Genomic DNA, 25,098 nt, shown 5'->3' with positions numbered 1-25,098 from the left:
CCCTCCCTCAACCAATTCCTCTCATATCCCTCCAATAGTAAAGAAAACTAAGCTTAAATGTTACTGACAGTGCAGTATGAATTTGTTGGATGTATATTTGTCCTTTTGGAAGTACTTATATTTTCAAAACATAGTAGACTGTGGGCAGTACCAAACTTAGAATTAGACTGCTGATGAAATTACAGTCACTCTGGAACCTGTGAAGAGGAATGATTTCCAGAGCAGTTGAACTTTGCTAGGATGCTTAATGTCATTTTGTTGTAGGTCAAGGGTCAGTTGGAAGCCAATGAAAACATCAACCTAATGGAGCATACCACTATCAGACAAATGAGCTGGTACACTGGAAGTTAGGCTTAACTTCCTTTAAAAAGTAAATAATAGATTCCTATGAAAAAGCATGGGGAACATTAATGGATATGGATTCTTCCTTACCACCAGAGAGGTGGAGAGATAGATTCAAAGAGCTTTCTCAATATGAGATATGGGGTATATTCACACATAGCAGCATTATCCATGGGCTTGCCAATTATTCAAGCTTTGATGTGTAGAAAGCCCTTTCACACACTGAGGTCTTATACTCTGAAGCCCACCGACACCGCACCACCAACACCCTATCCATTGTATAGGCTGAGCAGGCAGGGGTTAATAGTACAACTGATGAAAATTGCATAAGCTAACAAAGTTGATTTCTTCTCCCTGGGCCCACCAGAAAGGAAAACACCCCCATACTGGAGTGATCAGATTCATCCCAAAGGTCGCCCCCCAACCTCTGAGTCTTGTGGAGGGGACCCAAAATAAACATGGGCTGGGAGATCACAGACCAGAGAGTCCCATTGGCTCCAGGGAAAGTCAAGTCAATACCCTAGCAAGGGGAAGAATTGCTTCACTCACTGTGGAACCTCCAACCCCAGGCAGGGGGGGAAAGGGGTGTCTCACGTGACCTATGCTGAAATAGGGAAGGAAGGGAAATGTGTGATGGGACTAGGAGTTTGAGTGAGAGATATAGGGAAGGAAAGGAAGTGAGCAGGCACAGACACTGGCAGCCACCAGGAGTTCAAGCCTCTTCGGCATCAGGAGGCTAGAAGAAAGGACACAAGTGACTATGGCTGTGATGGGGATCTTACTGGGCCTGCTACTCCTGGGCCACCTAACAGTGGTCACCTATGGTAAGGCAGCAAGTGTGGGCCTGGCTACCACTGCTGGCTCAGGCAAAAGACTGGGGGGTTGGTGTTGAACACCTACTGAGGAAAGACTATTCCTGCTGGGCAGGTGAGTGTTCTCAGCCTACTTTATAAGTTCTCTCAGCTTTGGGCAGAAGGGAAGGGGGTCATTGATGGCTGCTGAAGAAGCCAGGAGATAAGTGTGGGTAGACATTTAAAAGTATTCCCTCTTGGAAAACATATGCATGATTTTGTAGTGCTTGTTGTATCTCAGGGACATCAAGAAGGTTCCCAGTGCTGCCCAAATCCCTCTTCCATTTGCTGTCTTTCACCTGAAATTCTACCATTAGCCTTAACCCCTCTACGCCCAGGCTTTGATCCCTGTTAAGATATACAACTCCTGGCCGGGCACAGTGGCTCACGCCTGTAATAGCACTCTGAGAGGCCGAGGTGGAAGGATGATTTGAGTTCAGGAGTTCGAGACCAGCTTGAGCAAGAGCGAGACCCTATCTCTACTAAAAAAAAATAGAAAGAAAATTAGCTGGACAACTAAAAATATATAGAAAAAATTAGCCAGGCACAGTGGCGCATGCCTGTAGTCCCAGCTACTAGGGAGGCTGAGGTAGGAGGATCGCTTGAGCCCAGAAGTTTGAGGTTGCTGTGAGCTAGGCTGACGCCACGGCACTCTAGCCCGGGCAACAGAGTGAGACTCCATCTCAAAAAAAAAAAAAAAAGGTGGGGTGTTGGATTTTTAAAAAATATATACAGCTCCCAAAGAAGAAGTGTGGCCTAAGAATTGGATGGGACCATAGAAGTAAATACCACCCTTCATTGTTATGAACAAGTGCTCAGCCATATCTGCTCACACACAGTAGTAACTTGGAGTTCACTATTTCCTGAGACCATCTCAAAGCATTCTCAAACTTTTTAAACAGGGGGCCAGTTCACTGTCCCTCAGACCGTTGGAGGGCCGTTGGAGAGTGAGGCGCACATTCCACACATGCGCACTGTGGGCCCGGGACGAGTCCACTGCTAAGCAGGACAGGCAGCAGCAGCAAAAACACCCGGCGGGCTGGATAAATGTCCTAGGTGGGCCGCATGTGGCCCACGGGCCGTAGTTTGGGGACCCCTGAAGACTATCCAGGTGCAGCTTCAACTGTTATTGTGTTGAACTAAATCCACCTCCCTGAGGCTTCCATCTAAATAAAAGCCCCAGCTCTGCTTCTTGGAGCTACACAGAACATAGCTGCTCCCTCTGCCCTGTGACAGCCCTTCAAAGGTCTGAGGACAGACACTATATCCATTTGACTCTTCTCTTCTCCAAGCTAAACAGCCCCACCTTCTTCAACTGGTCTTCATAGGACTTGGTTTCTTATCCCCTCCTGGGCTAACTCACTTGCCTGTGGATATGACTTGTTTCATATGGGCTGTGGGAGCTGGACACATCCCAAAGGAGGCTGGACTGTCCCATAGTAGCATTATCTATCTATCTATCTATCTATCTATCTATCTATCTATCTATCTATCTATCTATTATCTTCCTCTACGCTCATTTACACCCCTGAGAAGTGGATTCTTGCTGCACTCCTGCTTCTTTCATCTTCTAGAGGAAAAGGCTGTTTGGGTGTTAGTTTGGTGTCACTTGGGTCAGAAAGAATCCAACTTTACATAGCTGTCTTAGATTAGGTTACCCTATCCTGGGACTCTGTGACCCATCAAATTCTAGAACTTCAGAGCTAGAAAACATCCCGAATTAAATCAACCAAGAAGGAAGAGAATTTGACCCAGACCACAGAGCATTAGCATCAGAGTTAATTCTCCTGAAAAATAGTGTTCTTTGTACAGTTACAATATTTTAATTCTCTAATATGTTTTAGAGTTTACCTCTCTACCTTCTCTAAATCTGTTGGTTTGGGCTGAGACTCACAGAGGCAGGCCTGAGGCTTGAGTGTATATTTTATGAATGTTAAATTTAAATCCTCTGTGTATGTGTGTGCACACATACATGCATGTATGTAATTCTTTCTGTATAGGACAGAAAGAATTAAAACAAATATGAGAAGTTTCATTTGGGGCATAGGACAAAACTGACATTTATCCAGCACCTACTGAATGCCAGCCATATGCTAGGTGCTTTCACACTTATGAACTCATTTAATTCACAATTCCCTTCCATGGAATGTTTATTATTACTTTCATTTTATTGATAATGAACCTGAAGTTCAGACAGGTTTAGTAATTTACCCAAGATCACACAGAGATACATGGAAAGGCAAACCTTGGACTTAAATTGGTGTTATTCTTACTACATTGTGCAGTCCTTCACTACCCTCCTGATCTCACAAGGTGCTCCTACTAGGTATTGTTCTATGTTCTCTGGGCACAAGGGTAGTTGGAAGACATGATTCAATGCTACTGTGGTTGCCTTCACTTTGGAGATCAGGAAACAGGAGGAATAATACAATGTTTTCTTCCTTATGATACCCCGTGCGAATCATCCACTCTCTCTTTATGATACAAATAAAGCAGGAGGAGGAAGACAAGAGAAAGAACAAGAAGAATAAGGGAGAAAAGGAGTAACAGATGCACAATGGAAAAAGTGGGTGGAAGGAGGAAGAGGGGAAGAAAAAAGTAAAAGGGTGGAAAACCACTCCAGTCTGAGAATTCTAGTTACCAGCTGTGTCCCATGCCCCCTTTCTGGGATGGAGGAGTCAAACCTGACCTACTTACAGAAGTGACTTTCAAAATTGGAATATTGGAACTAGCTGGTCATGTTCTTGATAGGCTAGATTGGACTATGTGAGAATCTCCAGCAAATTCCCAGAGGGGGAAATGCAAGCCAGGCCTTGCAGCTCCCCTAAGGTCAGATTGAGGAAGGCCAGAGGGAGATTAATGGGAAAGATCCCATTAAACCAAGAGGGTCAGATAGTTTTCATGGGACTTAAGGATGGTATGCTTATGCTTGCATGTGGCCAAAAATATATATGGGCACATGTGTCCATGATGATGATAAGCTGTATCTGCATGCACATGGAGACATGAACTATCAATGCTTGATGAAAATTCACCACCAGGTAGACCATGTAATTATTTAACTTCTGTTTCCATTATAGTCTGTTAGCACTGGACTATCAAGAATTGGAAGAGACCTTAAAGAGTAATGCTGTTCAAGACCCAGACAAAGCTCAGAACTTCCCCAGATAGTTTAGTCCACCTATAGACAGCTCTGATTAATTACAAAGTTTATCTTTAGGGCAAACCAAGATCTATCCCTCTTTTACTCCTATTTGTGGATCTGAGTTCTGCTCTCTGCCAAGTCTAAAACTTTCCAGGGAGTATGTGACGAATCTAACAATATGTACTTATGCTTACTTATTCTTTTCTTCTTAAGGCCTTAATCTTCCCCAAAATATGCTGTTGATGTTTTAAGAGTCCCTGGTAGGGCACAGGCCCAAATTTAGTATCCCCATTGATAGAAGCCCTGACGCTTGACAATACATTCTGGGAGCTCGAAAGTATACTCCTATACCATCCAAAAGATGTCATCTTTCATCTGTTTGGGAATTATGGGCTAACTAAAGGTTTTTATTCAGTAATAGCTAACACCTTTGAAGCTACCTCTCCTAGGAGAGATATAAAGACATTGCCTAAATACAACACTCACCCCACTCCTGGCCCCCATTAAATAAAAAACAAAATACTCCAACATATGAGCTTATGGATGGAAAATTCTGCTGGGAGACAATGGCTGTTTCAATGTCCCCAACCTTTATCTCCTCAGTTTCCTACCCAAGCATGTCAATGAGCAATTTCCCTTTGTACCTACCACCATCTCCACCACAGCCAGCTACAGGATTATACTCAGACCCCTTTCTTCTTCAGATCAAGCATGGACAAAATCTTTTCCCCCTCAGGGTGGAATTTTCCAGTGTATCTTTGCTGATAACTAAGAGAAACCAAAAGGAAAATAAACAAAAAAAATTAGAAATCAGAAAAAACAGGCTTAGGATGTGAAGGTTTCAAACTTTACAATAACTGATAATTTTGTTAAGCAGGAATGCACACGTAGGCCTGTTCCTCACACCAGGTTCCACCGTCAGAATTGCCTTTTTCCTGCCCCCTTCACCTGTCTCCTCCAGAGATAGATTGGGGTTAGGACCCCAATCTCTGAACCCTTTGAGGGAGAAAGGGGGGATAAGAGGGCAAAGGGTCCTTTCTTGCTAAACCCTAAAGCCCTCACATTTCCCAAGGTACATATTTGGACCAAATAAAATAGTCCAGACCCCACTGCTTAGCATTTTTGGTCCTATACCTCCTTTGGAAAATATCGAAAGAAAAATTTTTCATGGACTTGCCGAATGTTAGCATTGGCAAAGTCCCTAGAGATTATTCCACTTAAACTTTTCACATTACAGGTGGAGAAAATGGGTCCTCCACAATGGGAGGTGACTTATCCAGAATCACTTCATACCAAGGTAGTAACATGAAAAGGTAAAAAGGACTTAATACTCACAAGAGCTAGACAATGTTAAGGGCTTTCCTTCTGAAGACTGGTTCTGATTGATGGGAGGGCTAGAAGAGAACAAAAGGGCACAGAGAACATTGAAGTGTGATAGAAGAAAAGCTGAGGGGTGTTTTTCAGAAATGTTTTGGGGTCTGCCACTGTCACCCAAGTTCCCAGGTGAGTATGCTATCTATGTTTGTTTCTTTCCTCTATTCCCCTTCTTCAGGTCATCCCATCCTAGAAGCAGCAGAGAGTGTGACAGGGCCCTGGAAAGGGGATGTGTATATTCCATGCACCTATGGTCCCTTGCAAGGCTACACCCAAGTCTTGGTGAAGTGGCTGGTACAACGTGGCTTATATCCAGTCACTATCTTTCTACGTGACTCCTCTGGAGACCATATTCAGCAAGCAAAGTACCGGGGCCGCCTGCACGTGAACCATGAGGTTCCAGGAAATGTGTCCCTACAACTGAGTACCCTGGAGATGGATGACCGGAGCCACTACACATGTGAAGTTACCTGGCAGACTCCTGATGGCAACCGAGTGGTGAGAGATAAGATCATTGAGCTCCGTGTCCAGAAACGTGAGTCACTGTGAGGGTAGGAAAGCATTGATAGGCAAAGACCCAACAGAGGACTATAAGTTTAGAAACTCCTGAGAAACCCAGAGACCTTTGTTTATCTATAACATAAGCTCTCTTCAGTTATACATGATAATCAGAGGAAGTGGACAGACAGAGGATTCTCAGGGTCATCCCTCCCATGACATAATATAAGAAGTTTGGGAAAGGTCCTTGGCCTTCAAATCTCTACCCTTTCAGGTGTCCCAGAAATTCCAACATCCATAGCCTAGTTGCCCTCCTTGGGCTCTGGGCCTTAAAAGTCATAAAAATGACTATATCTGGTTAGGATATTGGAGAGTAGATAGATGCTGACAGAGAAGCTCTGGGGGAAAGGAAGCAGTGGTTAGCCAGGATAAGCTTTACTGGCTTGACAATTTTACAAAGGTCTGGTCCTCATAATGCAAAACTGCAGATAAGCCAAAAACTCTACTTAAGCCTGGAAAAAAACTCTAGAATATTATTTTTTTAAGTCTGTTGATATAATTCATACATTTTGACATGGGTGTTTGCATTTTCTTTATTTTATATTTTTAATTGTATATGTTATTTCCTCATTGACTCAAAAGTTAGAGATATTTTCCAATTTCAAAGGTTTGAAGTTTCTTTAAATATTTTTCTAAATTAGAAAGAAGCTCAAATACATTATTGAAAATAAAAGGAAAAAATTGTGAAATTTTTCTGTATTGAAAATAAAAAAGGAAGGGAGGGGAAGTCTGTTGATTTTTAACTCTGGAGAATCCAAAACCCCAGATAATACAAAAAGCACCTACTTCTACAAGGGAAACTATTTTTATTTGCAGTGATCTTTTCCCTTCTTTCTTCCCAAGTCAGGAGCCCACTGTAGTTCCAGTTGTAGATATATGCATGCCCTTACACCTAGGAGGAATGACTCAGCCTTGTGTCCCCATATTGTTATGACTTCCCAGACTCCTCTCTTTGTCTTTCCTTTGCAGTTTCTGTCTCCAAGCCCACAGTGACAACTGGCAGCAATTATGGCTTCACAGTGCCGCAGGGAATGAGGATTAGCCTTCAATGCCAGGCTCAAGGTTCTCCCCCCATCAGTTATGTTTGGTACAAGGAACAGACTAATAACCAGGAACCCATCAAAGTAGCAGCCTTAAGTACTTTACTCTTCAAACCTGCAGTGGTGGCCGACTCGGGCTCCTATTTCTGTACTGCCAAGGGCCGGGTTGGCTCTGAGCAGCGCAGCGACACTGTGAAGTTTGTGGTCAAAGGTGAGCAGCCCTTTCTCCTGGTGAACATCTAACAGACCATCTTGAACCAGAGATACCTCAAAATATGCCCTTTATGCCAGAGAAGGGTTGGGGGGGTAGAGTCCTGGGCAGGAAATGGCTGTATAATCACAAAGAAAAAAAACTGGGGACTGGAAACAATAGGGCTAGAGATTGTCTGTCATGTTGTAGGTTAAATAAAGATGGTAAAAGGAAAAGTGACATTTACTAGGTACCTCATATTTGCCAGATACAAATACAAGAACCTGATACACATTTTTCTCATTGAATCCCCACAACTGTCCCATGGGATAGCTATCATTACTCTTATTTTACAGAGAGGAAACTGAGAGTCAGAAAGGGGAATCTGCTTGTCCATGCAAGGGCTCACAGCAAAGAAGTACAAATCCAGATTTTCACTCAAATCTCATGCTCTTTCCAGTATGTCTGATTGTTTCTCATGGTTGAATCTATGTCAGATCCTGGGAACCCTTTGGAAGCTATTTTTTTTTTATTTGTTTCTGCTTTTTGTCTGTTTTAGTTATTGTTTTTGCCTGTTTGATTATGGTTTGTTTTGCTTATGAAATAAAGCCCATATCCCCACATATTTTCTTTTAACTGCCCTCCCTATTCTAAAGCCAAGTGCCAGTTCTGGTTGAGTCTCCATGAAGATGGGCTCTGGTTAATGAAGGTCTAAATATTTCTTACAGCACTGTCCTGGGAGCACTACAAACTATGCACATAAAAACTGCAGGCTGTCCTTTAAATGAAGAGCTCACCAGTGATATAGCCAGATGAGCCTTCTTGCTTTTCAAGAGAGCTCTTTGGAAAGGAAGATATGGACCCCAACTAAGCTGCCATTGCCAAACATGTTGGGAACTAACTGCTTTTAGGGAATTATCCACAGAACCACCTGAAAATTACTGTCCTCTGAGGATAGTTCTGTATAAGGAGAGTGAGCAAACTGATTATCACCATTTGGGTTAGGAGACTAATGTTGGTTTGATACTCCTGTGTTTCCCTGGAGGGATTTGTTTCCCAAAGTTGAGTTGTAGTGAAGATGTGTGTGCTGTAGATCTTGGTTTGCTAGTTTCGGGGGAAAAAAGTGGTCCACCCTAAGAGAGTTATATGAACAGTGCCCAGTTCTCTGAGAGCTGACAGTCTGGTCAAGCAGAGAGAGCAGGGCATGACCAGAAAGCCCAAGAATGTGAACTTTATATATAAAAAAAATAAATCAAACATTCCTGCCTTCCCATGAGTTACTTTCCAGATCATCTGGGCAGGAACTGGATCACAACCAACCAGCTCATCTATTTATTTTCACAGCGAATGCTTATCACAATGCTCTAAGGCAGTGCTGGGCATTACCCTCTATTGACAGAAAAGGAAACTAAGGTTCAGAGAAGTTTCAGCCTTCCATGTATCCCTGCTCTATGAGCCAAGATACACTCTTTTTGTCCACCATAACCTGGTCCCATGAGCCTGGAACCTTGTTTCATCCCTGTCCTACACAGCTCTCAACCCTTCACCCTTGCACCTCACCCTCTATACTGTTCTTCAATTCTGCAATGGCTTTATAGGCCATGCCTTTGCTCATGCTCTTAAACTGCTGAGCTCTGCTGACAAACAGAACAAAACAAAATACAGATTTACATTGTCCCCACTTTATTTTAATGCTATGCAACATCCGCTGCCTGCTCCCATGCTGCTTGTCAATCTATTGCTCATCTTTGTCTTATTCCTTACAGTATCTGTTCAGAACATTTCCACCTTATTTCAGGCCCCCAGCACTGCTCTTAGAAGATGAAATCACCTCTTTCTCTGAGAAGATCCAGATCCTCGTCAGATGTGAATTCTATCAACTATCCTTCTCTCTGTCTTGACATTTCTCTACCCATTTCACTTGGCTCAGAGTAAGATGTGCTTTGGTGCTCCCTACAGCAAACCTCTCCTCCTGAACTCATAGCCTCAGGTACTCCAATGCCCTGCTGCACCCTTTCTTCTCTACCTAAGCCCAATATATATGCATGTATAATATATATATATATACAAGCTATATATGTGTGTGTGTACATATATATATATATATATATATATATATATATATATATATATATATACATAGACATGTTATTTAAAAAAAATACTTCTCTTCATCTGCCACCCCATCTCTCCTATGGTCACTACTAAACTTCTCAAGAGGTAGCTTCCACCAGCTGTACCTCCTAATTCACCACAACATAACCTTGTAAACTGGGCTCATCATTGACCTCCAAATCACCAAAGCCCAAGACCTCACCATTCACACACATCCTCCTGAACATCTCCATAGCAGTTGACATGCTGCTACACATTGGCCATTTCTTCCTCCTCAAAATTCTTTCAACCACTGCTATCAATGACACCACTTTCTCTAGGTTCTCCTAAGACCTCTAACTGACCTTTCTCAGACCTCTTTGTGCTGGCTCTTCTTTCATTCACCCCTTAATTATAAATGTTCTCAGGACTTAGTTTATATTCCTTTCCTCATGTATCTCTATATTATCAGAAGATTTTATTTACTTCTGTGTCTTCAAATATCACCACTAGGCTGATGACTCTCAAATCATAATTTTATCTGTAATTTCTCTCCTGACTGCTAGATCCCATTTTCTAGTTACATTCTGTACAGCTTCATTTTAATCTTACCTTGTCCAAAAGTGTGCTTACCTTTTACTCACCAAACTTATTCCTCAAACCTATTAGGAGACAAAGCAGTATCTTTGACTCCTCCTTCTCCTTTACTTCTCACAGTCAGATAATCATCAAGATTACCAAGTGCTATAAATTTAACTACTAAATGAGATATCTTATTAAGCTTCTCCTTTCTCTTCCCATACCCTCATGGTCTCATTATCTTCTTTCTGAACAATTTCACTAGTCTTCTAAATGGTCTTCTCATGTCCATGCATCTTAGCAAACCATTAACTTATTCAGCATGTATTGAGTATCTATTTTATATCACTATATTATAAAATCCAAGAGGCAGAATTCTACCTGTATACTTCATGGCTGTTTTCTAGAGTCCAGCAAACTACTTGGTGCATAGAAGACACTAATCAAATAATGTATTTGTATATGAATGGACAAAATATGCTACTCCCTCACCTTAAAAAACCCTACCACACTGTTGTCAGAATTATTTTTCTAAAGCTTAGACTGAGCAATATTTACTTCCTTTTTCCAAAAGCTTCTGTTACTCCCCTTAATTCCTTCCATTCAAAGAACAAACCCCAAACTCTTTTTGTCTGTCCCCAGCCTGCCTATCCAGCCTTATCTTCCAATGTAACTCCTCACATCTGAAACATAGCATGCTATTTCCTCTGCCTACAGTGTTCTTCCTCTTTCTTGGCCTAAAGAAATTCTATTGATTTTTCACTGACATCTCTTTGTATTCAGATATACTTCAAATAGTAAAAAAAATTAACATTTTAAAGTATGTAATTCAGTGGTTTATATGATTTTGCAACCATACCATTATCTAATTCCAGAACATTTCAATCACCCCAAAAGGAAACCCCATACCCACAAAGCGATCACTTCCATTTTCCCATTCCTTAATCCCTAGAAAATATTAATCTAGTTTCCATCTCTAAGGATTTACCTATTGTTGATATTTTAATATAAGTTGAATCATACAATATGTGACCTTTTGTGCCTATTTTCTTTCACATAGTATAATGTTTTCAAAATTAATTTATGCTGTAGCATGTATCAATACTTCATGTTTTCAATTCCCTTAGGCATATGACTAAGAGTAGAATGGCTAGGTCATATAGTATCTCTATGTTTACCTCTTTTAGGAAGTGCCAAACTCTTTCCTAAAGTGACTGCACAATTTTACCTTCCCACCAGCAATGTAGGAGGATTTCAATTTCTCTACATCCTCACCAACACTGGATATTTTCTGTTTTATTTTTTAAACAATAGCCATCCTAGTGGATATGAAAAGGAATCTCATTGTGGTTGTGATTTGCACATCCCTAATGATTAATGATGTTAATCATGATTTTCACATGCTTATTGGCCATTTATATGCCTTCTTTGGAGAACTCCACATTAAAATACTTTGACCATTTTTAAATTGGGTTGTTTGCTCTTTTGTTGTTGAGTTATAAGAGTTCTTTATATATCTGGAATACTAGATCTTTATCAGATATATTGTTTGCAAGTACTTTCTCACATTCAATATTTTGTCATTTGACTTTCGTTACAGTGTCCTTTGAGATACAAAAGGTTTTGGTTTTTATGTTTTGTTTTGTTTTGTTTTTTGAGACAGAGTCTCACTCTGTCACCTGGGCTAGAATGCCATGGCGTCAGCCTAGCTCATGGCAAGCTCAAACTCCTGGGTTCAAGTGATCCTTCTGCCTCAGCCTCCCAAGTAGCTGGGACTACAGTCATGTGCCACCATGCCCGGCTAATTTTTATATACAAATACATATATATATATATATATATATATATATATATATATATATATATATATATATATATTAGTTGTCCGGCTAATTTCTTTCTATTTTTTTAGTACAGACGGGGTCTCCCTCTTGCTCAGGCTGGTCTCCAACTCCTGAGCTCAAACGATCCTCCTGCCTCTGCCTCCCAGAGTGCTAGGATTACAGGTATGAGCCACCACACCCTGCCAAAAGTTTTTAATTTTGATGAAGTCCAACTTATCTATTTTTCTTTTGATAGTTGTGTTTTTGTGTCATATTTAAGAATTTATTGCCAAACTCAAGTTTATGAAGAGTCACCTTTGTTTTCTTTTAAGAGTTTTACAGTTTTAGCTTTTATGTTTATGCTTGATTTATTTTGAGTTAATTTTGGTGTATGGTGTGAATTAGGGGCTCAATTTCATTGTTTTCCATGTGGTTATCCATTTGTCCCAGTGCTATTAGCTGAAGAGACTATGCTTTCCTGTTGAATGGTCTTGGCAGCCTTATTGAAAATCAATGACGAATGATGTATATAGGTTTATTTCTGGATTCCCAATTGTCTAAATTTGTTTCTATGTATTGTATTACTTTTGATGCTACAGTAATGGAATTTTTTGTTTTGTTTTGTTTTGTTTTGAGACAGAGTCTCACTTTGTTGCCCAGTCTAGAGTGAGTGCCAAGGCGTCAGCCTAGCTCACAGCAACCTCAAACTCCTGGGCTCAAGCGATCCTCCTGCCTCAGCCTCCCAAGTAGCTGGGACTACAGGCATGCGCCACCATGCCCGGCTATTTTTTTCTATATATGTTAGTTGGCCAATTAATTTCTTTCTATTTATAGTAGAGACGAGGTCTCGCTCTTGTTCAGGCTGGTTTCGAACTCCTGACCTCGAGCGATCCGCCCGCCTTGGCCTCCCAGAGAGCTAGGATTACAGGCATGAGCCACCGCGCCCGGCCTTGGAATTTTTTCTTAATATTAATTTTGGTTTGTTCACTGCTTATTTATAGAAATACAACTGATTTTTTATATTGATCTTTTATCCTGCAACCTTGCTAAACTCATTTATTAGCTTAGTCATGGTTTTGTGGATTTTAAAGGATTTTATGTATATGATCATGTCATATAAAAATAGATATAGTTTTATTTCTTCCTTCCCAATCTGTATAACTTTTATTTCTTTTTATTGAATAATTTCTCTGGCTAGTACTTCCTGTACAATGGTGAAGAAACATAGCAAGAATGGACATCCTTGTCTTGTTCCTGATCTTACACAGAAAATATTCAGTCTTTCATCATTAAGTTTGATGTTAGCTGTGGAGTTTTTTTGTAGATGCCCCTTATTAGGTTTAGAAAGTTCCCTCCATTCCTAGTTTGTTCAATGTTTTTATCATATAAGGGTGTTGGATTGGGTCAAATGCTTTTTCTTTGTCTATGAAGATGATTGTGCACTTCTTCTTCCTTTTTCTATTAATAGAGTATATTACATTGGCTCATTTTTGTATTTTAAACAACTTTGCAATCTTCAGATAAATCTCACTTGGTCATGGTGTATAATCTTTTCAATATATCGCTGGATTTTTTATTCTAGTATTTTTAAGAACTTTTGCATATATATTAATAAGGATGTTGGTTTTTAGGTTTTCTTTCTCTTTTGATGTCTTGTCTTCTTTTGTATCAGAATAATAGTGGTCTTACATACTGAGTTGGAAAGTATTACCACACCAATTTTTAAAAATAATTAATGAAGATTCAGCATTAATTTTTCTTTAAATATTTGTTATAATTCACCAGTGAAGCCACCTGAGCATGACCTTTCCTTTGTGGATAGTTGTTTGATTAGTATATAATCTTTTTACTTGTTAAAGGTCTGTCTTTTCAGATTTTCTATTTCTTCTTCAAAAATTAGTTTCTGTTATTTATTTCTAATTTCATTTCATTGTGGTTGGAGAACATACTTCATGTTATTTTAGTTATTTAAAATTTACTGAGATATGTTGTATGCTTGTGAACATATGGTCTATGCTGGGTAATGTTCCATGGACACTTGAAATGTGTGGTCTGCTATTGTTCTGTAGAGTGTTCTGTATTTTCTGGTCTAGTTGGTTAATAGTGTTGTTCAAGTCTTCAACTTTCTTGCTCATCTCTGTCTAATGGTCCTATGTCCTATACATAACTGAAAGTGAGATATTGAAGACTCAAAATATTATTGTTGAATTGACTATTTCTCACTTTAATTCTATCAGTTTCTGCTTCATGTATTTTGGGGCTTTGTTGTTAGGAGCATAATTGAAGTGTTTTATTTATGGACTAATACTTTTATAATTACAACATGTCCTTCTTTGTCTCTTATAACAAGTTTTGTCTTAAAGTCTATTTTCTTGGATATTACTGTAGCCACTACAGCTCTATTTTTGTTACTGTTTGCATGGTATATTGTTTTCTATTCTTTTACTTTCCAACCCTTTGTGTCTTTAAACCCTAAGTCTGCTTAGCATATAGTTTGATTGTTTTGTTAATCCACTCTGCCAATCTCTGCCTTTAACTTTGAGAGTTTAATTCATTTACATTTAATGGAATTACTGAGAAGATAGCATTTATGTCTGACATATCCCATTTGTTTTCTATGTATTTTACGTCTTTTTTTTATTTCTTTGTTTCTCCATATAGATAATCTCTAGTGTACTATGTAATTTCTTTGTTATTTCTTTTACTATATATTTTGAGGGGTTTTTTTCTTTTTTCATAGTTGCCCTGGGGATTATCATTGATTTGTTTTTTGTTTTTTTTTTTTTGAGACAGAATCTCACTTTGTTTCCCTGGCTAGAGTGCAGTGGTATCATCTCATAGCTCACTGAAGCCTCAAATGCCTTTTCAAGCAATCTTCCTGCCTCAGCCTCCCAAGTAACGAGGACTACAGGTGTGAGCCACCACACTGGGCTAAGTTTTTCTATTTTTATTAGAGATGGGATCTCACACTCGCTCAGGCTAGTCTCAAACTCTGAACCTCAAGCAATCCTCCCACTTTGGCCTCCCAGAGTGCTAGGATTACAGGCATAAGCCACTGTGCCCAGCCATCATTGATTCTTAATTTATAATCTTATTTGGATTTATAGAAATTTAATTTCAATAGTTTAAAAACATTGATTTTATGTAGCTCCATTCCCCCTTCTTTAATGTTGTTATTGTAGCAAATTATATCTTTATATATTTGTAATCATATCAACATGAACTTATAATTATTGCTTTATGCTATATCTTGTAAATCAGAAAAGAAAGGAGTGACAAACAAAAAATACCTTTACACTCCATGTTTACTTATGTAATTGCCTTTCCTAGTGCCTTTTTATTTCTTCATGTTGTTACTATTCCACTGTCCTTTCATTTCAACCTGAAGAATACCCTTTAATATTTCTTATAGGTCAGCTATGCTAGCAATAATCTCTTTCAGTTATTGTGTATCTTGGAATGTCTTAATTTCTCCCTCATTTTTGAAGGGTAGTTTTGCTGAATATAGAATTTTTGATTGATAAGTTTTTTTGTTTTAGTACTTTGAATATATCATCCCACTGTCTTCTGGCCTCCATTATTTCTGATGAGAAATCAGCCATTAATCTTACTGAGAATCCCCTGTACATGATGAGTTTCTTCTCTCTTGCTGCTTTCAATATTTTCTTTATATTTGGCTTTGGCTGTTGATTATGATATGTCTAGGTGTGGATGTTTTTGAGCTTATCCTACTTGAAGTTTGTTGAGTCTCTTGGATATGCAGATTATTGCTTTTCATCAAATTGGGATTTTTTTTACATTATACATTCAAATATTCTGTCTGCCCCTTTCTTTCTCTTCTTCTAAGACTCTCATTATACATATGTTGGTATACTTGATGATGTCCCACAGGTCTCTGAGGTACTATTCATTTTTTTTAATCCTTTGCTTTTATTTCTGTTCTTCTAACTGGATAATTTCAACAGCCATATCTTCAAATTTATTGATTCTTTATTCTGCCTGCTCAAATCTTATCTAGTGGAGTTTTCTCCCCTCTGGTGAAATTTTCCTTTCAGTTGTAATTTTCAACCTTAGTTTTTCTATATTGTTCCTTTTTATAATAGCTATCTCTTTACTGATATTCTCTATTCAGTTTGAATCATTCTCATTCTTTATTTTAGCTATTTAGACATTATTTTCTTTAGTTTTAAAAACATATTTAAATTGCCTTGTCTAGTAAATCCAATATTATGCTCCCTCAGGGACAGTTTCTGCTGATTAATTTTTTTCACCTGTTTATGAGATATGTGTTCAGTTTCTTTGCATGTCTTATTTTTTTCTTGCTGAAAACTGAACTTTTAAAATAATATAGTGTGGAAATTCTGATTCTCTTTCTTCTCAGAGCATATTGTTGGCTGCTTGTTGGAGTAGTTGTTTTGTTGTTGTTGTTGTTATTGTTTAGTGACTTTTCTGAACTATTTCTGTTTAATCTTCTGTATTCTTTGTCATGGATGGCCACTGAAGTCTTTACTTGGTTAGTGTCATGGCAAGCTAATGATTGGATAGAGATTTCCTTAAGTGCCTGGAACCAATAAATCTCCTAGTCTTTACCAAAGAGATGTGTTGCCTGTTGTGTCATGTCTTTAGCACTCAACCAGGCAGTTTACACTGTACCATAGCCTTTACTTCCTGCTTAAAGAGAGACTCAAGGCTAGCCAGAGAGAGGAGCTTATGGCCTTCTCATGTCTTTGCTCAGCAGGCACACAGCCCTATGGATGTGTGTGGCCTTCTAGATTCCCAGAAATGTGTCAGAGCTTTTAAACGTCCCTATGGACATCTCATTCTTCAGCTTTTCCTTTTAAGTTATTTTGGTTAGACTCTTGTTTTCCCAACTGTTAGACATTGCCCCAGGCATCTATGTAACAAATGGTTCCCCATCCCTGGGGAGAGGCTTCTTTTAGCACTAGAAGACCAATAAAAGAAATCTTTTGAGTCAGGTGTTTCAGGGAACCACCAGACAGGTCAAATAATACCAATTGTTTGGAAATTAAATCTATTCTTCTTACTCTACCACCTGGAATGGGGTGTTATTTTCACAACTACCTCTAATCTAGGAAGGGATGAGGGCACTAGGGCAATTTAAAACAATACCAAGCTTGTTATTCTTACCAAAACTGGGATATTTTTCTTCCATAAATCCTCCCTGAGTTGCTGCAAGCCTTCCGCTAATTTCCAAACTTCTGAAAAAATGTTGATTATGTCAAATTTTGCCAGTTATTTCATCAATTTTGTTAAAGGATGAATTCTTAGAGGTCATTACTTTACCATTTTCACTGATGTCACCTACTGCCATCTTCTTTATGATATTTCCCAAGTCTCTTTCAAGAGGACAAATCACTAAATCTCAGTTAATATTAGTAAAAATAAAATATATTTTCCAATCCCAGTTCACAGACCCTCTGAACTCTAGCTACAGATTACTTTGGGGTCTACGAACCCCAGGTTAAAAATCTTGTCTTAGATTCATGTGTGAAGGATAACCAAACAACACAGGACTCACCAGCATCATGAGGGAAGTGTTGAGACAAGTCCAAGTGTGGACCTGACTGGCCTTTACTTACTTCCCAATTTCCCTAGGATATTCAATTGTTCATTCAAGGGTACCAGAGCCCTTGACTGGGCTCCCTTTTCCTTGCAGACTCCTCAAAGCCATTCAAGACCAAGACTGAGGCACCTACAACCATGCAATCCCTCTTGGAAGGTGAGTTTTAATAGGGTTTGAAGAAGTAGAAGAGATCTGAAATAGTGTCATGAAAACCAAGGGAGGAGCACCAATGTCACTGCATGGGGAATGAGAGGTCACTGGGTTCTTTGGAGAGAATATGGAAGTAAAGGAATGGAAATAAAAGAAAGGTGCAATAAGTTGAGGGTAGTAAAGAAGTGGAATCATAAACACCTACTCTTCTTTATGACAAGTTTTGAGGCAAAAGGAAAGAGAGAGTTAGGATACTCACATTGGAAAAGCAAGAAAAGAAGACACTGTGAATTCTGTTCTCTTACTCTGACTTACTATATGATTTAGGGTATATTATCTTTCCTTTATGGGCCTTCTTCCCATTGCCCATCCCTAACTGTAAGAAACTAAGATACCTCACCTCATAGTACTTGTGGTGGTGACATGACTAGGCATTCTTGAAAGCCCAGCACAGATGCCCAAAGTAGAGTCCCACCTTTTGCAGCCATCCCCTACCTCATAGCCCCAGGTTGGAAGAGAGTCCTCTCACCCTAATTCCCTGTTTCTATAGCAACATCTACAGTTAACCCATCCTGGAACCGGACCACTGACATAGATGGTTACCTTGGGGAGACCAGTAATGAGCCAGGTAAGGGCAATGTCAAGACTTCTATCTTTCTTTCTTGCCTCCAAGATTTATTACCTAAGCTTCCCACTATCTATACTGTTCTATGGCATTCAACTCTGCAAACCATTACCTGCTATGTGCCAGGCAATGATCAAGGGCACTGAAGATGGGTGAGGTAGGTGGGATAGAGAAGAAGAGGTACAGATCCAGGGATGAGCGAAGTCAGAGTAGGATTAAGAGGAGTATTAAATGTGTTCTTGGCTTATTCTCTGTGCCATAGTAATACCTTTCCCAAACATTCTGAACAAGAACAAGGATAGGATCACCATGACCTCAGACAGCTTTTCTAGAGAGATGGCCATTAGGCTAGGTAAGAATTATGGCATTGCCTGAGCTCTTCACCAAGGCTCTCCAAGAAGCTTGAAGCTGATTTCTGATTCCTTTTAAGTCTCAAAGATCCTCAAGTCAGGTTCTCAGAGATCTGACCCCCAAAGAGATCTTTTGTGCTTAACCTAGAGCTGATAATAAGCTAGTATGCACTGACATGACTGCATTGATTGTTTTTTTTTTTTTTTTTTGAGACAGAGTCTCGCTTTGTTGCCCAGGCTAGAGTGAGTGCCGTGGCATCAGCCTAGCTCACAGCAACCTCAAACTCCTGGGCTCAAGCAATCCTGCTGCCTCAGCCTCCCGAGTAGCTGAGACTACAGGCATGCGCCACCACGCCCGGCTAATTTTACATATATATATTAGTTGGCCAATTAATTTCTTTCTATTTATAGTAGAGATGGGGTCTTGCTCTTGCTCAGGCTGGTTTCGAACTCCTGACCTCGAGCAATCCGCCCGCCTCGGCCTCCCAGAGTGCTAGGATTACAGGCGTGAGCCACCGCGCCCGGCCCGATTGTTAAAATAATAAAATACTTTCATACCAGTTGATAATTAGCTGCTTCCCTTAATCCCTGAGCTCCCCATTATCACCTGGGCTGCCATGGCCCATCCCCCAGAACTTTCCAGATCACTCTATGGTCCTGCAACAGAAGTGTTAATTCCTGATATGTCAGGCTACCTTTAAGATTCCAGGTTTACAGCAAGCATCTGTCATGATTGGTTGGTGTTAAATTGTTTGATGACTATGACTCCTGGTCTCATTCTCTGGCTGTGTATCACTGAGGATAGACAATGCCTCCCCCAGAGCAACACTCATCGGGAGAAGGGAAGTTAGAAGATGCCTCTTGGAAAGTTAGTTTGGGAAGATGAGAAGATAACCATGGAAAGAGTCTAAGTTCTCAGATGTTGAGTTTATGCCCTATTTTCTCTATCTAGTTTTCCAACCTTTAAGAGGAAATCTTCCTTTGATCTCCACCAGCTTATTTAATAGCTTGGGTTCTTTCCGTTCCAACAAGAAGCTCTCAGGACCACAAATACCAGATTCCTATGAAAGAACATCTTGAAGTCAAGTAAAAACAAAGCCAATTGTAGCAGCAAACCCTAAAGGCACTGAAATTTCTTTCCCTATCCCTCCTTATCCCCTGACCTAGCCCCCTAGATTCAGAATATTATAGCTAAAAATACATTAGACATCATCAATTTTTTTCATTGAGCTTACAGGTAAACTAAGGCCTGGTGACAGTCAAAAATTTGACTAAGGTCATGGTATTCATTTTTCTATGGCTGCTGTAAAAATATACTCCAAACCTAGTAGCTTAAAATAGGATAAATCTGATACTTCTAGAGATAAGAAGTCTGACACAGTTATCACTGAGCCAAAATCAAGGTGTTAGCAGGGTAGCATTCCGTCTGGAGGCTTTGGGGAAGAATCCATTTCCTTGTCCTTTACAGCTTCTAGAATCTACTCACATGGCTTTCTTCCTCCATTTTCAAAACTAACAATGTAGCATTCTCAGATCTCCCTCTGACTCTGACCACTTCTGTCTTTCCCTTCTACTTTAAAAGGACCCTTATGATTATATTGAGCCCACCCAGATAATTCAGGATAATTTTCCCATCTCAACACCAGCTAATTATTAATTCTACCTGCAACCTTAATTCTTTTTTACTATGTAAACTGACATATTCACTGTTTCCAGGTATTTGGATGTGAACATCTTTGAAGGACCATTATTCTGCCTACCACAGTCATACAGAAAGTAAATAACAAATCCAGGACTGGAAGCCCAGTCCAGTGGATTCCTTCAGCTTTTAGGAAGAATGTTAATATGTACCCTAGGTGGCTCAGTGGAAATATGTTTTGAGAAAGAAGGAGACTGAGGACTTGGCCAGATGATGTGGGGGGAAGAATCATTGTGGATAGAAGTAACTGACCAGAATCTCAAGAAGATAGCATTTTTGTGAAACTGGGAAGTCAGAATACTACTTTCTTCTTTCTAAGGGAAGCTGAAAACCTCCTGTCTTGGTCCCACAGAAAGCATGGAGAACTAGCTCAAATGCCCAGGTCAATCAGCCATCAGTCAATTAGTCTAGAAGAACCTGTTTACCCACGGCATCTTTAGACTTTCTCAAGTCTTTCTCATGGACCTGGAGGGTTTGATTTTTTTGTTTTTGTTTTTCTGTGTGTGTTTTGCTTTTGTTGTTGTTGTTGTTGTTGTTTTGTCTCTCTGGCTAGCTAAGAAGATTAGAAGAGGATGAAAAATGAAAAAGAAAGAAGCCTGGGCTGGTCTGGGCTGATCCTTGGAGTTTCTGTTCCTGGCCTTATTTTTAACCAGATACCACTTGCTTTTGTTTTGCCTTCTAGGAAAGGGCCTGCCTATCTTTGTCATCATCCTCATCATCTCTTTGTGTTGTATGGTGGTTTTCACCATGACTTATATCATGCTCTGCCGGAAGACATCTCAACAGGGTGAGTGATGAATATGGCTGGATGACTTTTGCTCATTCATTTTTTCTGGAAGTATATTTGATCCTACTCTCCATATCAGGGACTGTGTTAGGCACTTCAAGGAGTTTCCAGCCTTGTTTGGGAGTGAGAGTAGGAGTGCAGGAATACAGATGTTCAAGCAAACAATGACATAAGACATATGAAAGTAAATGCACAAGTTTTTGGTACCCAGCCAAGTACAGCCATCCTTGTAATGTGTTACCTCACCAGGATACAAGTGAAGAAGATGTCACAATCTGTGCCCTCAGGTTACTTACAATTTTTTAGGAGATTCAAGTTAGAAACATGGAGTTGATCAATAACAATACATAGCAATAAAGGCTGTGGACTCAAAACTTGGAGAAGACAGTCAATGCTAAATGGATCCAGAGGAGAAGAGAGTCAATTAGGGCTGAAGTAATTATCAAGGGCTTTCAGAAGGAGGTGAAACCTTTTTTCTTTAAAGACAGGGTGTCACTCTGTTGCCCAGGCAGGAATGCAGTGGCACGATCATAGCTCGCTACATCATCCAACTCCTGGGCTCAAGTGATTTTCCTGCCTCAGCCTCCTAAGTAGGTAGGATTACAAGCACAGGCCACCATGGCTGGCTAATTTTTTTATTATTTTTTGTAGAGATAGGGTCTTGCTATGTTGTTCAGGCCAGTCTCGAACTCCTGGCCTCAAGTGATCCTCTTGCCTCAGCTTCCCAAAGTGCTAGGATTATAGGCATAAGCCACCGTGCCCATCCTTGATGTGAACATTAGACCAGGCCTTGGAAGATTAAAACAATTTGTAAGGGGACAGTATTCCAGGAAGGGGAAACTACATGAGCAAAGATGTAAAAGACCTAAAAGACAACTGAGAGTAGGGTCATCAATAAAGAAAATCTATGTAGATGAGCAATGGGGAAGTACACAGGGAGAGTTTATTCCTGATATTAAAAGGCCTTGAATGGCAGGCTAAAGAATTTAGACTTTCTTCACTAGTCCTTGCAAGGGTACTAAAAGCCACCAAAATTTTTTAACCAGGTAAGTAGCATGGTAAAGGCACAGTTGTCAGAACCATCTGACAACTACAAACCAACTGAGGAGAAAACACAAAATTGGGATGCTATTTCTAAAAAGAGAAAAAGAAAAAGAAAAACCTAACTACTCTTTGATGCCCATTGCACTAGTCATTTTGCCTACCATTTAGCTTGTCTCATTCCCTGTAGAATCTCCTACTTTCAAATAGCCTGGTTTCCACCATAGGTCTCATGGGTTTCCACCATGAGAAGGGAGCCTTCGGTATTTCCTTCTCCAGGGTCTCACATGTAAGCTCTGGCCTTGGCCAGTTAGCATGGCTATGACCGATGAGGCTAACCTTAGGAGTAGAGGTACTTTAAATGGCCACAAACCCCAGGAGCACTAAAAGAAAACCATTTATAATATAGTCTTGATGAAGCTGGGCATAAACAGTAACCAACTTAAATTGTTTCTGTCTCAGTAACTTTCCATGGCTCCTCATGGCCTAGGGGATAGAGGTCAAAATGCAGCATTCCATTCAAGACCCTCTGTGATGTGGCTTTAGCCTATCTTCAACCCCCACAACTCCCTTATACCTATTCTCATTTTCAGTCACTGGAGTCAAACAAGCAAATAGGCCTTATACATTGCACCTTCATGCTTTTTCTTTTCCTGGATTGCCTTCCCAGAATTCCTATGTTCTATTTCTTTATAAGGGAGACAGCATCAGGGTATCAATTCAATTTATCATAATTACTGAGCACCTATTATATGCCAGGCACTGGGCATATAAAGATGAAAAAGGCATAGTCCCTGCAGTACAGGGACTCCCAAGCCAATAGTGAAGATAAGACATGAAAATGCAGGGCTCTACCACAAGGCAGAAGGCCTGTGGCTTGCCCTGTTTACTTTGTTGTGGATTAATGCTTGCATTTCCAATTGCACCGCTGAAAGAGTATAAGCACTTGGCAGTAGCAAGAGACGGGGTCACCTTTGTACCAAGCTAAGCCTTTGAGCCTGTATGGAATATAGGACACTTCTCCACAGACACTAGGGGGCAATGGTGGCCTATTCCAGGGCCTTTCCTGGGTACTGGGTGGGAGTGACTGCATTTTGGGAGTTGTTTGGACTATGGTTCCTGGCATCAGACTAATCCAACCCCTTATTCCTGGTCTCTGGCCTAGCAGTCAAGATTCCCACAAGGGCTTTCTGATAATCTTTGGTGAGATTCCTGGGTGGAGAGCAGGTCCAGTTTTAGTGTCCTCCCCCCATTCATGCCCAGCATCTGCTACAGCTCAATATCCTGAGCCAGAGATGCCAAAGAGGACAGTGACCAAATGTGTTCCCCCTTCCTTCTCCTGATAAATCTGCATCTCTGTATTTCAACATTCTGCCCAATACATCCCAGATGTTGAAAAGCTGAGACACATTGAAATCCCTTTCACTCTTCCCTTCCCTTATCTTTTGACTGGTACCCAGGGTCCATGCTTGGCCCTTGTCTACTCCCCATAGAAACTTCTGACCTGATTCCTCCTTCTTTTCTAGAGCATGTCTATGAAGTGGCCAGGTAAGATAGCCTCTCCTCTTCCATTATTTTACCCCTTCCTTACCCTCAATTCTGTTGGTTACTGCCAGGAAGCATGGAGGAAGGGGTGTGGCAAAAACCAATCCTAAGGCCAGAGGCCTTCAGGGTCAGGACACAGTTTTCTTCTCTCTCTGGGGCACCTTCCGAGGTTTTCTCCTGGCCCACCAAACACACAATATAATTTAGGTCCACCAGCCCTCTGTTCCCAGAATCCCTGGGTAGCAGGAGCCTGAGGGTCAGCTGGCAAAAATTGAGACAGAAGGGTGGGAAATCAAGGTCCTAGCCCTGAGCCCCTTCTCATGGGTGGTGGGCTCTTGGGCCATAGGGTGCATACCAGGGAAGCCAGCGACTCTGGAGAAACCATGAGGGTGGCCATCTTCTCAAGAGACTGCTCCAGGGATGAGCCAGCTTCCCAGGCTCTAGACAACGACTACTCTGGTGAGCCCCACCTGGGCCAAGAGTACCAGATCATCGCCCAGATCAACGGTGACTACGCCTGCTTGCTGCACACAGTTCCCCCGGATCATGAGCTTCTGGCCACTGAGGGCAAGAGTGTCTGCTAAAAACAGCCCACCAGGCCAGGGTCTGCTGATATAATTGCCTTTTTAGTCCCTGCCTTCTGTATGGCCTCCTTTCCTGCTATCTTTCTTCCTGGATAGCCCAAAGTGTCTACCCTGGCAACATTGGGACCCCTGAGAGTGACTGGATTTGCCTAAGAATTTGCCATATGCATTGCAAGCAAGGCAGCTGCTGGATTTGGCCCTGAGCTCTTCTAGTATCCCTGCCTGGGGCTTCTGCTGCTCCTCTCCAAACACCAGAGAGGAAGTGCCTATAGCACTAAGACTTCAACATTGTGACTCCAGGCACCACTCAACTTTGGCTTCTTGCCACCAGACGACTAGAGGGAGGCTCAGCTCTGCCAGTTTGCTCTTGAACTGTAAGCCTAGTGCTCTGGTATTCTTTTGGTGCTCAATAAATAATTAATCATGATAGCAATCTAAGTCGTGTTGGTCTTCTCTCAAGGTATGGTAGTACCTACCAAAAGTAATTAAAGTGAGAATAGTTGAGATGATTGAGGCCCCTGGGAGTATGGATGGTACTTTTGTTTTTTTGGTTTTTCCCCTTCCCATCCATGGCACCCCAATTTCACTCCACAGGTCGGCCCAGCTGGAGTACAATGAAGATCTGGTTAAATAGAACTGCTGTGGTTTCCATTCTCCTCCCCATCATCCTGTCAGTTTCATCTTGTTCACTTCTCTGTGCTATTTTGACTTCTGTAATCATTCCAAAAGGGGAGCAG

The 25,098-nt window shown here is 40.7% G+C and overlaps 1 protein-coding gene across 2 annotated transcripts; it reads left to right on the top strand.

Moving 5' to 3' along the window:
- The first annotated feature begins 981 nt into the window (after positions 1–981).
- On the top strand, positions 982–24,794 carry VSIG4 (V-set and immunoglobulin domain containing 4). Of its 2 annotated transcripts, XM_012738781.3 has the most exons (8): positions 982–1,166; positions 5,891–6,247; positions 7,240–7,521; positions 17,674–17,736; positions 18,281–18,358; positions 21,087–21,191; positions 23,759–23,780; positions 24,124–24,794. In XM_012738781.3, the coding sequence occupies exons 1-8, from the start codon at positions 1,103–1,105 to the stop codon at positions 24,359–24,361; spliced, it is 1,209 nt and encodes a 402-aa protein (XP_012594235.2). In that variant the 5' UTR covers positions 982–1,102; the 3' UTR covers positions 24,362–24,794. The 2 variants fall into 2 exon arrangements, with proteins under 2 accessions (XP_012594235.2, XP_075855712.1); XM_075999597.1 differs by lacking the exon at positions 23,759–23,780 and having other exon boundaries at positions 24,124–24,266.
- Positions 24,795–25,098: the final 304 nt, after the last annotated feature.

The sequence above is a fragment of the Microcebus murinus genome, chromosome X, assembly GCF_040939455.1.
Source record: "Microcebus murinus isolate Inina chromosome X, M.murinus_Inina_mat1.0, whole genome shotgun sequence".
Taxonomy (NCBI): domain Eukaryota; kingdom Metazoa; phylum Chordata; class Mammalia; order Primates; family Cheirogaleidae; genus Microcebus; species Microcebus murinus.
The sequence above is the reverse complement of the archived record's forward strand: the minus strand, read 5'-3'. Positions and strand labels throughout refer to the sequence as shown.

Bases quoted from the DNA above. Each gene is read 5' to 3' on its own strand.
- VSIG4 (XM_012738781.3), top strand. From the start codon at position 1,103: ATGGCTGTGATGGGGATCTTACTGGGCCTGCTACTCCTGGGCCACCTA. The intron at 7,522-17,673 runs GTGAGCAGCCCT...TTTTCCTTGCAG, and splicing joins TGTGAAGTTTGTGGTCAAAG to ACTCCTCAAAGCCATTCAAG. The intron at 18,359-21,086 runs GTAAGGGCAATG...TTTGCCTTCTAG, and splicing joins GGAGACCAGTAATGAGCCAG to GAAAGGGCCTGCCTATCTTT.